At 44.0% G+C, this 18,251-nt stretch overlaps 1 protein-coding gene across 8 annotated transcripts in view; it reads right to left on the bottom strand.

Annotated features, from left to right (window-relative positions):
- Positions 1–18,251, bottom strand: part of yeats2 (YEATS domain containing 2) — a 155,311-nt gene that overhangs the window by 27,574 nt on the left and 109,486 nt on the right. For 6 of the 8 annotated variants that reach the window (XM_073040755.1, XM_073040754.1, XM_073040757.1 and 3 more), the window contains 3 exons: positions 15,260–15,400; positions 2,451–2,675; positions 1,611–1,896 (listed from right to left, as the gene is read on the bottom strand). In XM_073040755.1, coding sequence (XP_072896856.1) covers positions 1,611–1,896; positions 2,451–2,675; positions 15,260–15,400 — 652 coding nt within the window. The remainder of the gene's footprint in view (positions 1–1,610; positions 1,897–2,450; positions 2,676–15,259; positions 15,401–18,251) is intronic. The other 2 variants (XM_073040760.1, XM_073040762.1) reach the window with 2 other exon arrangements.

Genomic DNA, 18,251 nt, shown 5'->3' with positions numbered 1-18,251 from the left:
CAGTCCTGTAAATAGTTTTCCATCTCCCTTGACCATACCTTCACCATCCTCACCACTTGTACTGGGGTCCTCAATCTCTGCCTATATGCTGGGTGTAGAAGTACAACCAGATGATTTGACTTGCCAAAGTGCAGGCACAGGATGGCACAAGTGTTCTTGATGCTGGTGGAACAGTGATTGAGAGTGTTGGCTCCTCTTGTCCTGCAGGAGACATGTTACTGTTTACTCTGTTCCACAGAAGCTCTCTGGCCTGCTGGGTTCCTCCAGTATTTTGTGTGTATTACGTGTTGGAGTATATGGTTGGAAAATTCTTCAGGTTAGCCTGATTGAAGTCTGGGGAGGCATCAGGGTGGACTGTCTTATGGCTGTGATCATGGTGCTCAGTTCTTGCAGTAACAGTTTAATGTTTGCTGGGGTAGAATGTACACCGTTCCCAGGATGATGACGGAAAACTTCCTCGGCAGGGAGAATAGACAACACTTGGCCACCAGATTTTCCAGGTCAGACAGACCCCACACCTGTGTACCATGGTGAGTTACCCATTACCCCCATCTCTTTCTTTCCCCTATGCTGTAATCTAGACCATGTACTGGATGGCATGACCTTCAGGCTGGAGCACTGTGTCCAGAGTGCTGGAGATGAGCCATGTCTCTGTGAAGCAGGGTACACAACAGTTTCTGATGTCCTTTCAGTACTGCAACCTTGATTTGAGGTCTTCATTTTTTTCCCCATACTGTACATTAGCCAGTGGATGGTAAGGAGGAGGGATCTTAGGGCCCTGTACTTCCATTTGATCTGGAGCCCTGTTTTCTGAGACAATTGAGACCTCCCATGAGGTTCCAGCTGATACACTCACTCTGTGTGTAGCCCGGAGTCCGGAGTTTGCCAGGTCTGAACATTGCTGCTTCACTGAAATGTTTTAAAACAATGTTACTGCAGTCTCTGTGACTGCAGATATCAGCTGTAATAGCTGTAAATGGGAATGTTTGATGATTCCCTTGGACACAAAAAGTCTCCCTTCTCTGGTGCCAGTTTTGTTCATAATATAATCCTCCAAAAGATGTAATTTTACAAAGGAAATCGACAAATTATTTTTCTTCCCTCCTCTGCTCTATAAGTGCTGGTTTTCATAATTTCTGAGTCACAATCAAAAGGAACAGAAATTTAGCCCACCATGTCCAAGCTGATGGTTACCTATCCATGTTAATACAATTTTCCAGCACATTGCTTGTAATTTTCTATCCCATTGGATTTTAAGTGTTTATCTAATTACCTTTTAAATGCTGGGGGTATACCTGCCTGTACCATGCCTCAGACAATGGCTTCTGGATTTCAATCATGTGTGAGTGAATAAATCCTTACTAACATCTCCTACTCTTTAGTTTAAACCTTTGCCCTCTGGTTGTAGACATCTCTACGATGAGTAAAAAGTTGCTCATTATCTATCTATGTCTCTTATAATTTGTATACCTCAAAAGAAGAGATAGACCTTTCAGTACCGTCCTCCTGTAAATGTTGCAGAGGGAGACATGGCAATTGAGACGCTTTCCTCAGAATGAAGTGGATAGAAGGTTGAGCTCAGATAGAAAAGTTATACGCTGTTGTCTTACCTGATGGTGCCTCAATGGATTTTCCACTTACAGCGTTCATCCCAAAAGAGGAACTGCACGCAAAGGAAACCGCACTGGCTGCCCCTGAATTGCTGACCTTGATGGACCCTTCACCACTGTGCTGAGAAGGCACCATCGGTGCTGCCTGGGAGCCAACAGAGATTCTGCGAGCTGACTGGCTAGTGGCAAGCTGAACTGGCGATACCAGGAGGGATGGCTGCTGACCGGAGACCTTGATGACAGGCACTGTGGAGGATGCAGGGGTGCTAGAGCTCGTTGACTCAGACTGATAAAAAAAAATAAAGAATTAGTAGTGTCATACTGCTTTTGGACTAATTGTTCAGATTCAAGATGAGAGAGGTCCTGCAAGACATACTCTTAAATCTGATCACGTCATTCTTAAAAGAGTTAAAAGTTCAAAGTTCAAAAGTTCAAAGTAAATCTATTATCAAAATGCATATGATGCATAGACTCTTCTCGGGCTTCCAGCCAGGTACAGACGTCGATTTTAACCCATCAACACCTGCACCCAGCTGGTAGCTCGAGAAGAGTTTGAACATCATACAGAATACGCTGTGAAAGCATTAGATGCCTTTTCAAATATGCATGTTACCAAATACTAGCTTGAGATTTATTTTCTTGCAGAAAACAAAATACAATAAAATTTTATGAAAAACTATAAATTAAACCAAAGTCCGACAAAAACCAAGGTGCAAAGGAAGACATACTGTGCAAATACTGGGAACATGATTTCAAAGAGATTTGTTTCTCAGCTTCAAATGTACAATTACTGTGCTGTCATTCTTTGCCAGCTCTGCTCAGCCCTCAACCTCTAATTACCTGCAGAGCCACAGTCCCCATGGTGGCTGTTGCTGTTCCTGAGGCCGATGATGACAGGCTGGCTGTCGTGATGACCCCTCCAGTCACCCTCAAGGTGGTGGTACCAGGCTGTGAGAGGGAGGAAGTTACAGATAGTTGCCTTGTGGCTCCATCGGGCGAGGGAGAATGAACAAGTGAGGAAACAGCAGCTGAGGGCAAAGGGGATGCCTGGGCACTAGGGATGACCTGCATGCAAAAGGAGGACTTTTATTGTTGGTTTAGTGTCAAGTAACATTTAATATATACAGTGAGAGATTCTTACTGCCATTTTGTTCTTCCAGTATATCTTTTTTCCCCAAGTTGCATGAAGCATAATGACTTGGGCACAACTGCTCTATATCATCATCACACACTTGTTTATTTACTTATCACACGTACAACAAAACATACAGCGAAATGCAGAATTTGTGTTAACAACCAACACAACCTAAGGACGTAAGGGGTAAACACCGAGTGTCGCCACACTTTTCAGTGCCAACATAGCATGCCCACAATATTCAACAGAACACAAAACGCAACAAAACAAAGTCCTGATGAAGGGTCCCGGCCTGAAATGTCGACTGTTTATTCTGTTCTATAGATGCTGCCTGGCCTGTTGAGTTCCTCCAGCATTTCATGTGTGTTGCTTTGGATTTCCAGCATCTGCAGACTTTCTTGTGTTTGTGATTAACAAAGAAACAAACCCTTTTCCTCCCTTCCACCCACCTACTCACACAGGGAGTCCTCCAACCCCGGGACAGGCCTGATGGCTTCCAGCTTCCAATGGACTCACAGACAATTGGCCTCCGACTTCCTTGTGGATTTTCATACTCACAGCTTCAGCCATTGGGCTTTGAATTCCAATCGACCTTCAGGCTTTGATCTTCGATGATGGGATCCCAACTCACATACCCTGGTGTGGGGGGGGGGGGGGGGGGTAGTCACCAGCCATGGTGCCTCTTGCTTGCACTGATGTCCAATCGTGGGACCCGACAACTTGGGAGGGACTTGATGACCCAGTGGGGAGGGGGGAGAGGGGAGATGGGAGGAGAGCATCACCAGCCCTAATCCTCACTGGTAGTCATCAACAGCACTTGCCAGCACAACATCCTTCATGACACATCCACATTGCTGTCTTTGAACCCAGAGCATAGGCCTAGACTCCGGCCTAACATTTAACTCCTTTAAATCCTAATCTGATTTCTAACTCCCCCACAATCCTTTTCCTAAACTTTAATTCCCCTCTATATCCCCAAAACCATCCCTACAAACTTAAAAAAACTACTAAGTCTGAGCCACAACCTCGACGGAGACCAGATACTGACACTTGACACTGCCTTGGAAGCAATAAAAATGCTGATCTCACCCTGTGGGTGATCCGTGATCCCCACAGATAGAAACTACAACTGCCTCCGTTTATACATCTTGGCAAGAATCTATACAAAGAGAAGCGAAAGAATACAACAGACTAAAAGGAAATAGCATCCTAAAGTAATAAGTTGCAAACATTTTTCTATAAAAATGAACCTGATCTCAGTGAAGGAACACTGGAGTTGCCATGGTTATAAATAGGAGACCAGCCGCAACAATTAATTAACAATAGGCAACATTCCAGAGGCATTTATGAGATGGAAAGCATTCAGGCGGAAAAGCATGGTGTAAATAACCACAGTGAGTGTCCACAGCAGCTGCCATCTCATTGGCTCTTCACCCAACTCTGGAACACCTGGACAGCAAAGTTGTATACATCAGGGTGCAATTTTTCGACTACTGCTCAGCATTCAATATTATCAAAACTAATCAATAAACTTGATGACCTTGGCCTCAATACCTCCTTGTGCAATTGGACCCTCGATTTCCTCACTTGCAGGCTCCAATCAGTTTGGATTAGCAACATCTCCTTCACAATCTCCATCAGCACAGGTGAATGAAAAGGTTTGCGATTAGCACCCCCCTCCCCCGATCTACTCACTTTATACTAAATACAGCTCAGACAGACAGACATACTTTATTGATCCCGAGGGAAACTGGGTTTCGTTACAGTTGCACCAACCAATAATAGTGTAGAAATATAGCAATATAAAACCATAAATAATTAAATAATAAGTTAATCATGCCAAGTGGAAATAAGTCCAGGACCAGCCTATTGGCTCAGGGTGTCTGACACTCCGAGGGAGGAGTTGTAAAGTTTGATGGCCACAGGCAGGAATGACTTCCTATGACGCTCAGTGTTACATCTCGGTGGAATGAGTCTCTGGCTGAATGTACTCCTGTGCCTAACCAGTACATTATGGAGTGGATGGGAGACATTGTCCAAGATGGCATGCAACTTGGACAGCATCCTCTTTTCAGACACCACCGTCAGAGAGTCCAGTTCCACCCCAACAACATCACTGGCCTTACGAATGAGTTTGTTGATTCTGTTGGTGTCTGCTGCCCCAGCACACAACAGCAAACATGATAGCACTGGCCACCACAGACTCGTAGAACATCCTCAGCATCATCCGGCAGATGTTAAAGAACCTCAGTCTCCTCAAGAAATAGAGAGGCTCGGACCCTTCTTGTAGACAGCCTCAGTGTTCTTTGACCAGTCCAATTTATTGTCAATTTGTATCCCCAGGTACTTGTAATCCTCCACTATGTCCACACAGACCCTTTGGATGGAAACAGGGATTACTGGTGCCTCGACCCTCCTCAAGTCCACCACCAGCTCCTTAGTCTTTTTCACATTAAGCTGCAGATGATTCTACTCACACCATGTGACAAAGTTTCCCACCGTAGCCCTGTACTCAGCCTCATCTCCCTTGCTGATGCATCCAACTATGGCAGAGTCATCAGAAAACTACTGAAGATGGCAAGACTCTGTGCAGTAGTTGAAGTCCGAGGTGTAGATGGTGAAGAGAAAGGGAGACAGGACAGTCCCCTGTGGAGCCCCAGTGCTGCTGACCACTCTGTCTGACACCCAGTGTTGCAAGCGCACGTACTGTGGTCTGCCAATCTGGTAATCAATAATCCATGACACCAGGGAAGCATCCACCTGCATCACTGTCAGCTTCTCACCCAGCAGAGCTGGGCGGATGGTGTTGAACGCACTGGAGAAGTCAAAAAACATGACCCTCACAGTGCTCCCCAGCTTGTCCAGGTGGGCATAGAGATGGTTCAGCAGGTAGACGATGGCATCCTCAACTCCTAGGCGGGGCTGGTAGGCGAACTGGAGAGGGTCTAATTATGGCCTAATCATAGGCTGGAGCTGCTCCAGGACAAGTCTCTTCAGGGTCTTCATGATGAGGGAGGTCAATGCCACCAGTCTGTAGTCATTGGAGCCACTGGGGCACGGTGTCTTTGGCACAGGGACGAGGCAGGACGTCTTCCACAGCACAGGAACCCTCTGTGCTCAACACCATATTCAAGTTTGCTGATGACACCACTGTCATAGGCCAAATGAAAGATGGTTATCAGTCAGCATATAGGAGGGAGATTGAAAACCTGGCTGAGTGGTGCCACAACAGCAACGTCAGCAAGATCAAGGGTCTGATTATTGTCTTCAGGAGGAGGAAACAAAAGGCCCATTAATCCCTCATTGGGGATCAGAGGTGGAGAGGGTCAGCAACTCAGCAACTTTAAATTCCATGGTTTTATCATTTCAGAGGATCTGTCCTGGGTCCAGCATGTAAGTGACATTATGAAGAAAGCATAGCAGTGCCTTGACTTCCTTAGAAGTTTGTGAAGATTTGGCATGACATCTAAAACTTTGACAAAGCTCTCTAGATATGTGGTGGAGAGTATAGTGACTGGTTGCATCACGGCCTGGTATGGAAACACCAATGTCCTGAAGGGAAATTCTTAAAAAAGCAGTGGATATGGCCCAGTCCATCACAGGTAAAGCCCTCCCCACCACTGAGCACGTCTACATGGAGCGTTGTCACAGGAAAGCAGCATCCATCATCAAGGACCCCCACAACACAGGTTATGCTCGCTTCTCGCTGTTGCCATCAGGAGGAAGGTACAGGAGAATCAGGACTCACACCGCCACTACTAGTTATTACTCCTCAACTGTCATGTTCTTGAACAAAAGGGGATAACTTCACTTGCCCCTTCACTGTTCCCACAACCTATGGATGTACTTTCAAGGACTCTTGATCTCATGTTCTTGATATTTATTTATTAACTTTTTCCATTTGTATTTGTGTTGCCTTTATGGCATTTGTTTAGTTTATTATATTTTCACTTTAGTAATTCGTTTGTTATCCTTTTCTAGTTAAAGTTAAGATTGTTTAAAGTAAATTTGTTGTCTGTGATATATCGCGGCATGCGATGATGTCACACCCGGTTTCGCCGCGTCTTGTGGGAAAATACCGGTTTGGAGAAACAGGAAGGAGGGGGCTCACATGTGCAGGATCAGCGCGAGAAAAGTTTTCTTTCTACGCACTAGAAACATCAGTGAAGCAACGCCGTAAGTTCATGAGATAATCGATATGTTGAATTAAAAATGTTAACGCTGATTCTGTTAAAAGTAATGACGGTTGATAAGGTTTACGTTTTTGTTATTTAAAGAGTTGCGGATAGTTTGTGTTGAAGTGTATTTAAAGCAGTCGATGGCGTCGGTAGATTCTGACTGTATGTTGCACTTTAATGTAATATAGTTGTTGTAGTTTTACTTTTGCAAGTATTTATGATGTAAATGTGATATCAAGAAGAAAACAAATACTGTATATATTTTGTATTGTTTTATCAACAGTTTTCACCATACGTTAATGTGGAAGAGTGAACAGTAAACGGTTAATCTTACTGGGACCGCCTCATTGATTGGTTTAAGCTTGGTGTTTAGTTCAGAGTTCTTTTACACCTGAGCGAGAACACTACAGTGAAAAGGCGGCATTACCAGGTGTTTCAAGTGCAGCAATGACAACTCGATCCAGCATCAAGTCGTTGCCATCCAGCGCCAGGGGCAGTAGGGCATCAACAAGTAAGGCTGCCCATGCAAGAGCTAAGGCAGGAGCCGCCAAGGTGCGAGCGTTCTACGCCGAACAAGAAGCAAAATTGAAAAAGGAAACGGCTGCCAGAGAAGCCGAAAACCAAAAGGAAGCGGCTGCCAGAGAAGCCAAAAACCAGTTGGAAAAGGTAAGGATAGAGTCAGAGTTAGAAGTGCTGATGCTACACCGAGAAGCAGAAGCTGCCAGGGTGGAAGCAGAGATAATAGAAAATGCTGAAGAAATGCATGATCTGGTTGACGTAAAATCTACTTCAGAAAAGATCAGATTGGAACGCACAAGCGACTATGTCTGATCTCAGATAGACTTGAAGATTCATTCTTCCTCTCCATACTTATATGCTAACGTCCCATTTCATGAGGAGTCTCAGAGAGGCCCAATTGCATCACATCCATCCGAGGAAGACAATTTACCCTTGCAACTCCACGATGAATTCAAGAATGAAAGGGCTGATGACAAATACTTCTCGACACCAAACTTACCAGATTTGGCGAGAAGAGAGGCAAAGGCTGAATTCAGAACAGCAAATTCCATAAGAGATGTACACCCTCAGTCATATACCCGCCGACATATTCCCCCAGCCAGCATGCCACTTGCAGTTGAACCCATGGCACAGTATTTAGCACGACAAGATCTCGTCACTTCAGGACTATACCAGTTTGACGATAAACCTGAAAATTACCGTGCATGGTACTCCACATTCACCAACGCTATCGACGGAGTCCAGCTCAGAGCAACCCAAGAGTTGGATCTTATGGAGAAATGGCTGGGAAAAGAATCATGCGAACAGGTGAGAGGCATACGTTCGGTGTACATTAACAACCCCAAGCTAGCCTTACGCAAAGCATGGGAGAGACTTCGGGAGTGCTATGCGGCCCCTGAAATTATTGAATCGGCACTATTCCGATGTCTGGAAAATTTTCCTAAGGTGTCAGCCAAGGACCACACTAAGTTAAGAGAGCTCAGAGATTTACTCATGGAGATTCAAGGCGCCAAAGAAGACAGCTATTTAACTGGTCTATTATACCTAGATACTTCATACGGGATTAGACAAATCGTGGACAAACTTCCATTTGGGCTGCAGGAAAGGTGGGTGTCTGTTGGCTCAGAGTACAAGGAAGAGAACGATGGTCGATTTCCTCCCTTCGAGTATTTCACTAGGTTTGTGTGCAAGGAGGCGAAGAAGCAAAACGACCCTAGCTTCATGAGTCCAGGTAGCAGTACAATTTACACCAAGCCAGTTAAATCCACTTCGAATAATTTCAACATTAATAAATCTGTCTCAGTGCTTAAGACTGAAGCCTTTACAACTAACAATGACCCTAGCAAGAATTGTCCATTGCATAACAAACCCCACCCCCTCAAAAAATGCAGAACGTTTAGGGAAAAACCCCTTGAAGAGAGGATGGCCCTTCTCAAGGAGAAAAAAATGTTTTAAATGCTGTTCCTCTACCTCTCACCTTGTTAGAGAGTGTACGATCTCCGTGAAGTGCCCGGAATGTAATAGCACTAATCACGATGGGGCCATGCATCCCGGCCCGTTACCGCGAACCGACAACGCTCCTTCACCCCCACAACAGGACGGTGGGGAGGGAGAGGCTCACTCCAGGACAACTGTCGTCAGCTCGAGCTACACAGAAGTTTGCGGTCAAGCTCAGTCAAGCCGTTCTTGTTCAAAGATCTGCCTTACTAAGGTATACCCTAAGGGAGCCGAAGACAAGGCCATCAAAGCCTACGTAATTCTGGACGATCAGAGCAATCGCTCACTAGTCAGACCAGAGTCCTTTAACTTGTTCCACATTGAGAGTAATCAGTTCCCATACTACCTTAGAACTTGCCCAGGCAGCGTGGAAACTTATGGAAGGAAGGCAGAAGGCTTCCAGCTCGAGTCCCTGGATGGTAAAGTTGTCATCTGTCTCCCTCCACTCTTAAGAGTGCAATGAAATTTTGAATAACCGCACTGAGATCCCGACGCCAAGTGCAGTGCTACACCAGCCACATCTCCACCACATTGCCAAGCACATCCCAGAACTGGATCCAAAAGCAGAAATACTCCTGCTATTAGGAAGAGACGTTCTCCAGGTGCACAAGGTTAGGCAGCAGGTCAATGGACCACATGACGCCCCCTTTACGCAACGCCTGGATCTGGGCTGGGTGGTGATAGGAGAGGTGTGCCTTGGCAATGTACACAAACCGACAGTTAACACACTCAAGACCAATGTGCTAGAGAGTGGCCGCCATTCAATTTTTCAACCCTGCACAGGTTTCATGTGTATCAAGGAAGCACGACAAGGCTTCAACAAATGTAAAGTAACCGACAAGACGCTGGGTCAGTCAGTCTTCGCTCAAACTGAGCATGATAATAAACTTGCTCCATCAGCTCAAGACGCAATTTTCTTAAAAATAATGGACACCAAGGTCTTCGGAGGTGAAGCTAATAATTGGGTCGCCCCACTACCTTTCAGAGAACCACGCCAGTGCTTGCCAAACAACAAAGAGCAGGCAGTCAAGCGGTTCACGTCCTTGCAAAAAACCCTGAAAAGGAAACCGGAGATGCAGCAACAATACGTAGCATTTATGGAGAAGATCTTCGCTAATGGACATGCTGAAGTAGCACCGCCACTGAGGGAAGGCAAGGAGTGCTGGTACCTCCCAACGTTTGGGGTTTACCACCCAGAAAAGCCCAATCAGATCAGGGTGGTCTTTGACTCCAGTGCTCAGTGCGCTAGTATCTCCCTTAATGACGAGCTCCTTACAGGCCCTGACCTTAACAATACCCTTCTCGGGGTCCTGCTGCGCTTCCGGAAGGAGAAAGTCGCAATCTTAGCCGACATCCAGCAGATGTTCCATTGCTTCTTAGTACAGGAAGATCTTATGGCGCAAATGTAACTTAGCTCGCACTGCGGACAAATTGGCCCAGGCAAAGGACGTCATCTTTAAAGCAACTCAAAGAGCAGCTTTTGCAGGGGAGTTTTCAGCTCTCCAAGTTAATAAACCAATACCAAAGGACAGCCCATTGAGGAAATTCAACCCGATCCTGAAGAACGATATCATCTGCATTGGAGGCCGGTTAATACACTCCCAACTTCCAGCTGCAGAAAAGAGTCCAGTAATCCTGCCCAAAGACAGCCATGTGTCCTTACTGCTCACTCGCCATCACCATGAACAGGTAAAGCATCAGGGCCGTCACCTGACGGAAGGAGCAATAAGGGCAGAGGGACTGTGGATCTTGGGAGGTAAAACACTGATCAATTCAGTACTTCACAAATGTGTAACCTGCAGGAAACTGCAAGGCAAGTTGGAAGCTCAACGTATGGTGGACCTCCCACCAGAACACCTAGAAGCCTGCCCTCCTTTTACATATGTGGAGCTCGACGTATTTGGTCCCTGGACTACCACTACGAGACGCACCAGAGGAGGACAAGCAGAGAGCAAGCGGTGGGCCATCATGTTTAGCTGCATGAGTTCAAGAGCGGTACACATTGAGGTAATCGAATCTATGGATACATCCAGCTGCATTAACGCTCTCAGGCGCTTCTTTGCGCTAAGAGGCCCTGCAAAACAGTTAAGGTCTGACTGCAGCACGAACTTTGTTGGAGCAATCAAAGGAGCTGGGGATGGACAAAACGGTGCAAAGGTACCTCAGTCAGCAGGGATGCAACTGGGAGTTCAACACACCACACGCCTCTCACATGGGAGGCGCATGGGAGCGGATGATTTGTATCGCCAGAAGAATTCTTGATTCAATGTTTTTGCAGCAACGCACCCGACTGACCCACGAGGTACTGTGCACACTAATGGCAGAGGTCACAGCCATTATAAATGCACGACCACTCCTACCTGTGTCTTCTGACCCGGAAAACCCCTTCATACTCTCACCATCAATGCTCCTTACGCAGAAGGCAGGAGCTCCCCCTCCACCAGGGGACTTCTCTGATAAGGATTTGTACACAAAGCAATGGAGACAGGTCCAAGCTCTGGCAAATCGGTTCTGGTCTCGTTGGAGACATGAATACCTACCTTTGTTGCAACACAGACAAAAGTGGACAGAACCCTGCAGGAATCTTCAAGTTGGAGATTTAGTCCTGCTCAGGGACAAGCAAATCACCCGCAACAGCTGGCCAATGGCCAGAATCACTGCCACATTCCCTAGTAGGGATGGACATGTCAGGAAGGTTGAGTTGAAAACTTATCACCAAGGTGATGTGAAAATTTACCAAAGGCCAGTTACAGAAGTCATTCTACTCCTACCTAAGGACTGATTTAGAGACTGAAGTTTTGTATTATGTTCATTGTGACCTTACGAAGGTCAAGCGGGGAGTGTGTTGCCTTTATGGCATTTGTTTAGTTTATAATATTTTCGCTTTAGTAATTCGTTTGTTATCCTTTTCTAGTTAAAGTTAAGATTGTTTAAAGTAAATTTGTTGTCTGTGATATATCGCGGCATGCGATGATGTCACACCCGGTTTCGCCGCGTCTTGTGGGAAAATACCGGTTTGGAGAAACAGGAAGGAGGGGGCTCACATGTGCAGGATCAGCGCGAGAAAAGTTTTCTTTCTACGCACTAGAAACATCAGTGAAGCAACGCCGTAAGTTCATGAGATAATCGATATGTTGAATTAAAAATGTTAACGCTGATTCTGTTAAAAGTAATGACGGTTGATAAGGTTTACGTTTTTGTTATTTAAAGAGTTGCGGATAGTTTGTGTTGAAGTGTATTTAAAGCAGTCGATGGCGTAGGTAGATTCTGACTGTATGTTGCACTTTAACATAATATAGTTGTTGTAGTTTTACTTTTGCAAGTATTTATGATGTAAATGTGATATCAAGAAAACAAATACTGTATATATTTTGTATTGTTTTATCAACAGTTTTCACCATACGTTAATGTGGAAGAGTGAACAGTAAACGGTTAATGTTACTGGGATCGCCTCATGGATTGGTTTAAGCTTGGTGTTTAGTTCAGAGTTCTTTTACACCTGTGCGAGAACACTACAGTATTTGTATAATTTGTTGTCGGTTGCACATTGGTTGTCTGTCCTTCTGGGTGCGGTCTTTCATTGATTCTACAGTGTTTCTTGGATTTACTATGAATGCCTGCAAGAAAACAAATCTCAGAGTTGCATATGGTGACATTTATGTACTTTGATAATTTACTTTGAACTATTAAAGGTGGAAATATTTTAGAACAAGGGTGCAAGGAACAAAAGGGTAGAGAAAGATTGGTCAGAAACAAGATGAGGCAAATTAGTTGAAGATAACTAACTGAGAAAATAATATATGCGTAATGCACACTTGGACAAGAGGCAAAAAAATTACTCAGATTGCTTCACTCTGTGAAGGCAAACTATATTACATAACCTCATTTATGCCTGAGGCTTGACATTGTCATCAACCCTACTGGCTCTGCTGGACACAAATTTCACTTTGTTGGGACAAAAATCACCATCTCAAACAACATCTTGCTCAACTGTTTAAAAAAAAATGCAGAAACTTTGAAATAAAAAAGTAAATTCCGTTAATACTAAACAGGACAGGCAGCATCTGTGGAGAAAGAAACAGGATTAATGTTCCAGATCAATTACCTTTTAGAACCCAATGCTCAAGTGGGGCAGCCAGGCATACTGAACCATGTTCAGCTCCCCACACAGACTTCAAAGAGGTGGAGAGGGTGGAAGAAACTATATAGAGACCAGCCATTTTCACTTTGGAAGACAGAAAATGTGACTGACTTAGCACTTCAATGACTATGACAACAATAATTCTCTATCAAATTTCTATGGCCGAGAAATTACAGTGCACTTCAGGATGCACACAAATGCCATTAATGCAGAGAAGCAGCGAATGCTTCCTTTGCTAACCCACCCCATCAAAATTCATTTGTGATCAACAACTGAAATTATCCTATCTGGTGCACTTCTTAGAAGAACAGTCACAGGCCAGCAAAATTTGGGTGGAGAGGTAGGGTTCACAGGAGATAATCACATTAATGGGTGTCTAGAAATTAGACCAGCCATGGAGAGCAATGATTCAGGAAGCCTGCTTTTGGAAATTAAAGGGGAAAGGAATCTGGCCCTGGGGAGTCATAAACTCTTGAGCATGGACATCAGAAAAGGCAACCCAGCCAGCTGTAGAGATGTGGAATCAGATCACCCTGTAACATGTTTGAAGGCCAGGAGGTCCTCAACGAGAATGGATGCTTTTCATCTTGAAGTGGAGGAGGAACACGGAGAGCCTCTGACTAAGGGGTTGGGTTTCTTTGAAAAATATTGAGGGTATTGAGGATACAGGTAAGAGAAAGACGAAGTGGATGGTGGTCATATAAGGATTATGCTTTCATCACCCTCTAAGGAGGAGAGTTACAAAGGTGCACAAACCTCATTGAGAAAGAATTCTGCTTTATCGCTACCTTAAACAAATGACCTTTTGATTTTAAACGATGATCAATCATTCTAGAGTGTCCCAAAAGAAGAAACTTCCTCTCTACGTTTCACAACGGGACCTTTTCAGAATGGCAGGCAGTGACCGGTGGGGGTACCGCAAGGCTCTATGCTGGGACCCCAGTTGTTTACAATATATATTAATGATTTAGATGAGGGAATTAAATGCAGCATCTCCAAGTTTGCAGATGACATGAAGCTGGGCAGCGGTGTTAGCTGTGAGGAGGATGCTAAGAGGATGCAAGGTGACTTGGATAGGTTAGGTGAGTGGGCAAATTCATGGCAGATGCAATTTAATGTGGATAAATGTGAGGTTATCCACTTTGGTTGCAAGAACAGGAAAACAGATTATTATCTGAACGATGGCCGATTAGGAAAAGGGGAGGTGCAACGAGACCTGGGTGTCATTGTACACCAGTCATTGAAAGTGGGCACGCGGGTACAGCAGGCGGTGAAAAAGGCAAATGGTATGTTGGCATTCATAGCAAAAGGATTTGAGTACAGGAACAGGGAGGTTCTACTGCAGTTGTACAAGGCCTTGGTGAGACCGCAACTGGAATATTGTGTGCAGTTTTGGTCCCCTAATCTGAGGAAAGACATTCTTGCCATAGAGGGAGTACAGAGAAGGTTCACCAGATTGATTCCTGGGATGGCAGGACTTTCATATGAAGAAAGACTGGATCGACTAGGTTTACACTCACTGGAATTTAGAAGATTGAGGGGAGATCTTATTGAAACGTATAAAATTCTAAGGGGATTGGACAGTCTAGATGCAGGAAGATTGTTTCCGATGTTGGGGAAGTCCAGAACGAGGGGTCACAGTTTAAGGATAAAGGGGAAGCCTTTTAAGACCGAGATGAGGAAAAACTTCTTCACACAGAGAGTGGTGAATCTGTGGAATTCTCTGCCACAGGAAACAGTTGAGGCCGGTTCATTGGCTATATTTAAGAGGAAGTTAGATATGGCCCTCGTGGCTAAAGGGATCGGGGGTATGGAGAGAAAGCAGGTACAGGGTTCTGAGTTGGATTATCAGCCATGATCATACTGAATGGCGGTGCAGGCTCGAAGGGCCGAATGGCCTACTCCTGCACCTATTTTCTATGTTTCTATGACCCCTCACAATTTTTTGTGTGTCAAGATTTACAGATAGGCCATAAAACATGCTCTGCATTTCACACATATGCTGTAAAATTTCCCTACATTTCTTTTATGTCTCACTCTTGGGAAAGATTTTCCCCTTAAGGATAATTCCCGGATCGATTCAGTCCTCCAACTATAAATGTTCTTGTATTTCAAGCAAGTATTCAAGTATGATTTAGAAAACCGCAGTCTTGTTGATTAGCCAGAGGTCAGCATTTACCTGTGCAAATACAGCTTTTTGGGCAGTGGATACTCTAATGGATTGTTGATGGGAACTTGTGGAAGGCGGTCCTTGCGCTGTTATACTGGGTCCATGTTTCACGGAGGCCTGAGGAACCGACTGGCCCACCAAAAATGTGCCCTATAAGTAGAAAAGCTGCAATCAGCACAAACAATTTGAAGGTGAGGAACTCGGCTTCTAACAAGATGAAAAAAAACAGAATCGGGCTTAAATTTTCACACTTATAGGATAAGAGAAGATTCATTTTACAAGACGGCCAAGAAAATATATGAATACAGTCATATCAGGGGAGTTCTTGGAATAGAATGGATTACAAGAAGATTTAAACAAGTGTTCAAAATCATGATAGGAGACATTTTCCACTGGCAGAGGAAATAATAAATGGTAATAGAGAAATGCAGAAACCTGAAGATTCGATTTTATTTTTCACTGAGAAAATTATGATGGTATGAAAAGGAGGTGCAAGCAAATTTAATGGTAACTTTCAAAATGAAAAAAAGATTCCCATGCTATTATGAAGTTTGTTTTAATCAGGTAGCTCTTTTAAGGAACAATCACAGGCAGGATGGGCTATGATTGTTCCTTAAAAGAGCTACCTGATTATAACAAACTTCATTATAGCGTGGGAATCCTTTTTTTCATTTTGAAAGTTACCTTTAAATTTGCTTGCACCTCTGTGTTGTTTCATTCCACGTGTCTTTCTATGTCAGGCCAATGCTGCAGACACTTGCTTCTCACACTGCATGTGAATGAAAGATGACCTTTCAGCAGACATAACTTCAAATGAAGCATTTTACATATGAATATGTTTTTTTAAAAATTCTACCTAAAAACTACCTGGCATTTCAAGAGTATGTATTTAAGCTTCTGGAAATCAGTGGCTTATATAACATAGAACAGTAGAGCCATTCGGTCCACAATGTTGTATCAATTTTGATAGCAACTTATACTAAATAGCCGTCTCCTGTGCATCATCCATATCTCTTCTTTCCATTCATTTTTACAGTACATGTCTACCTAAAAGCTTCTTAAACTCCACCAAACTGCCTGATTCTACTATCCCTAGTAATCTATTCCAGACACCTACCACTCTCTGCGTAAAGAAACTTGCCCCTCGTATCGCCTTTACACCAACCTTTCCCCCTTACCCCGACCAACCTTAAAAACATGTCCTCCAGTGTTTTGTCAGTTCTAACCCGAGGACCAGATTCTGTCAACCCTACCTATGCCTTCCATAACTTAAAAACCTCTATCAGGTCTCCCCTTTTCTTCCAGTGTTCCAGGGAGAAGAACCCAAGTTTGTCCAGCCTTTCCTTATAGTTCATACCTTTCTAATCCAGGCAACATCCTGGTTTCATTTCTTCTGCACGTTCTCCACTATCTCCACATCCTTCCCATAGTGGACGACCAGACTGAATAATACTCTAAGTGCCATCTGATTAAAGTTTTATATAGCTGCAGTATGACTTCTTTATACTTATACTTACCACCCCCACCAATAAGGCATGCATGCCACAATGCCTTCTTTACCAGTTTATCCACTTGTGTCTCCATTTTCAGTGAACTATGTATCTGGACTCCAATATCTCTCTGTACCTCAATAATATTAAGAGATCTACAATTAACCGTACACCTTCTTCTTTCATTTGACCTCACAAAGTGCAGTACCTCAAACTTACCCAGATTAAACCCCATCTGCCACTTCTCTGCCTGTATCTGGAACTGATCTATATCCCACTGTATTCTTTTACAATCCTTTATACTGCCCACAAATCCACCATTCTTGATGTCATCTGCAAACTTGTTAATTCACCCATCTACCTTTTCAACCCAGCTATTAATATATATCAGAAACTACAGAGGGCCCCACACTGATCCTTGCAGAACACTCTACCTCCAGCCAGAATAACAGCCTTCCAGCCCCTAGTCTCTATCTTCTATGAGCAAGCTAGTTCTGAATCCAACCTTGCAATTAATTTTCGATCCCAAACATCTTTATTTTCTGAATCCAGCTACCATGAAGGACCTTATCAAATGCTTTACCATGTAAATGTAGATAACATGTCATCCATTTAGATAACATCCACTGCCTTACACTCATCAAGCACGTTTGTCACCTCTTCAAAAAACTCAGTCAAATTTGTAAGACATGATAACTGTGCTTAAGTAGGCCTTGCCTTTTCATATGTATATAAATCCTATCCCTCAGTTTCCTCTCCAACAGCTTCTCTCATGTGATGTGACTGATGTGAGGCTTACTGGTCTATAATTACCTGGATTATTCCCATTTTCCTTCTTGAATAAAGGCACATTTGCTACTCTCCAGTCCTCTGGACTCACCTGTTGCTAGTGAGGATACCAAGATCTTCATCAAAGCTCTAGCACTCTCCTCACTTGTTTCTTTCAATATTCTGGGATACATCCCATCAGGCCCTGGGGACATCCACCTGAATGCTTTTCATTTTTGAAATACCTATAATCTCCTTAATCTCAAAATGTCCTAGCACATGAGCATGGCTCACTATCTTCACTATCCTCCAAATCCTTCTCTTCCATTAATACGAACACAAAGTACTCATTTAAAACCTCAGCCATTTGCTCCGATTCCAAGAACAAATAGCCTCCTTTAACCCTGAGTGGGTCAATCCTCTCCTATGCTATCCTCTTTTCATGATGTATGTACAACGTGCCTTGGAATTCTTCTTTATCCTGCTCACCAAGGACATTTCATTGTCCCTTTTAGCCTTCCTAATCACCAGCCTGAATAAGCCCCTGCTATCTCTATATTCTATGAGGTCCCAGTATGATTTTAGCTTTCTAAACCTTATGCCTACTTCACTTTTGTTTTGTCCTGACCAAATTCAGGTCCTTTTGGGTCATTGGGGCTCCCTTATCTTACAACCTTCATTGTTACCCCTCACTGGATGCCAATCCTGAACTCCGATCAACTGGTCTTTAAACAAACTCCTAC

The sequence above is a fragment of the Hemitrygon akajei genome, chromosome 3 (assembly GCF_048418815.1).
Source record: "Hemitrygon akajei chromosome 3, sHemAka1.3, whole genome shotgun sequence".
In the NCBI taxonomy this organism is placed as follows: domain Eukaryota; kingdom Metazoa; phylum Chordata; class Chondrichthyes; order Myliobatiformes; family Dasyatidae; genus Hemitrygon; species Hemitrygon akajei.
The sequence above is the reverse complement of the archived record's forward strand: the minus strand, read 5'-3'. Positions and strand labels throughout refer to the sequence as shown.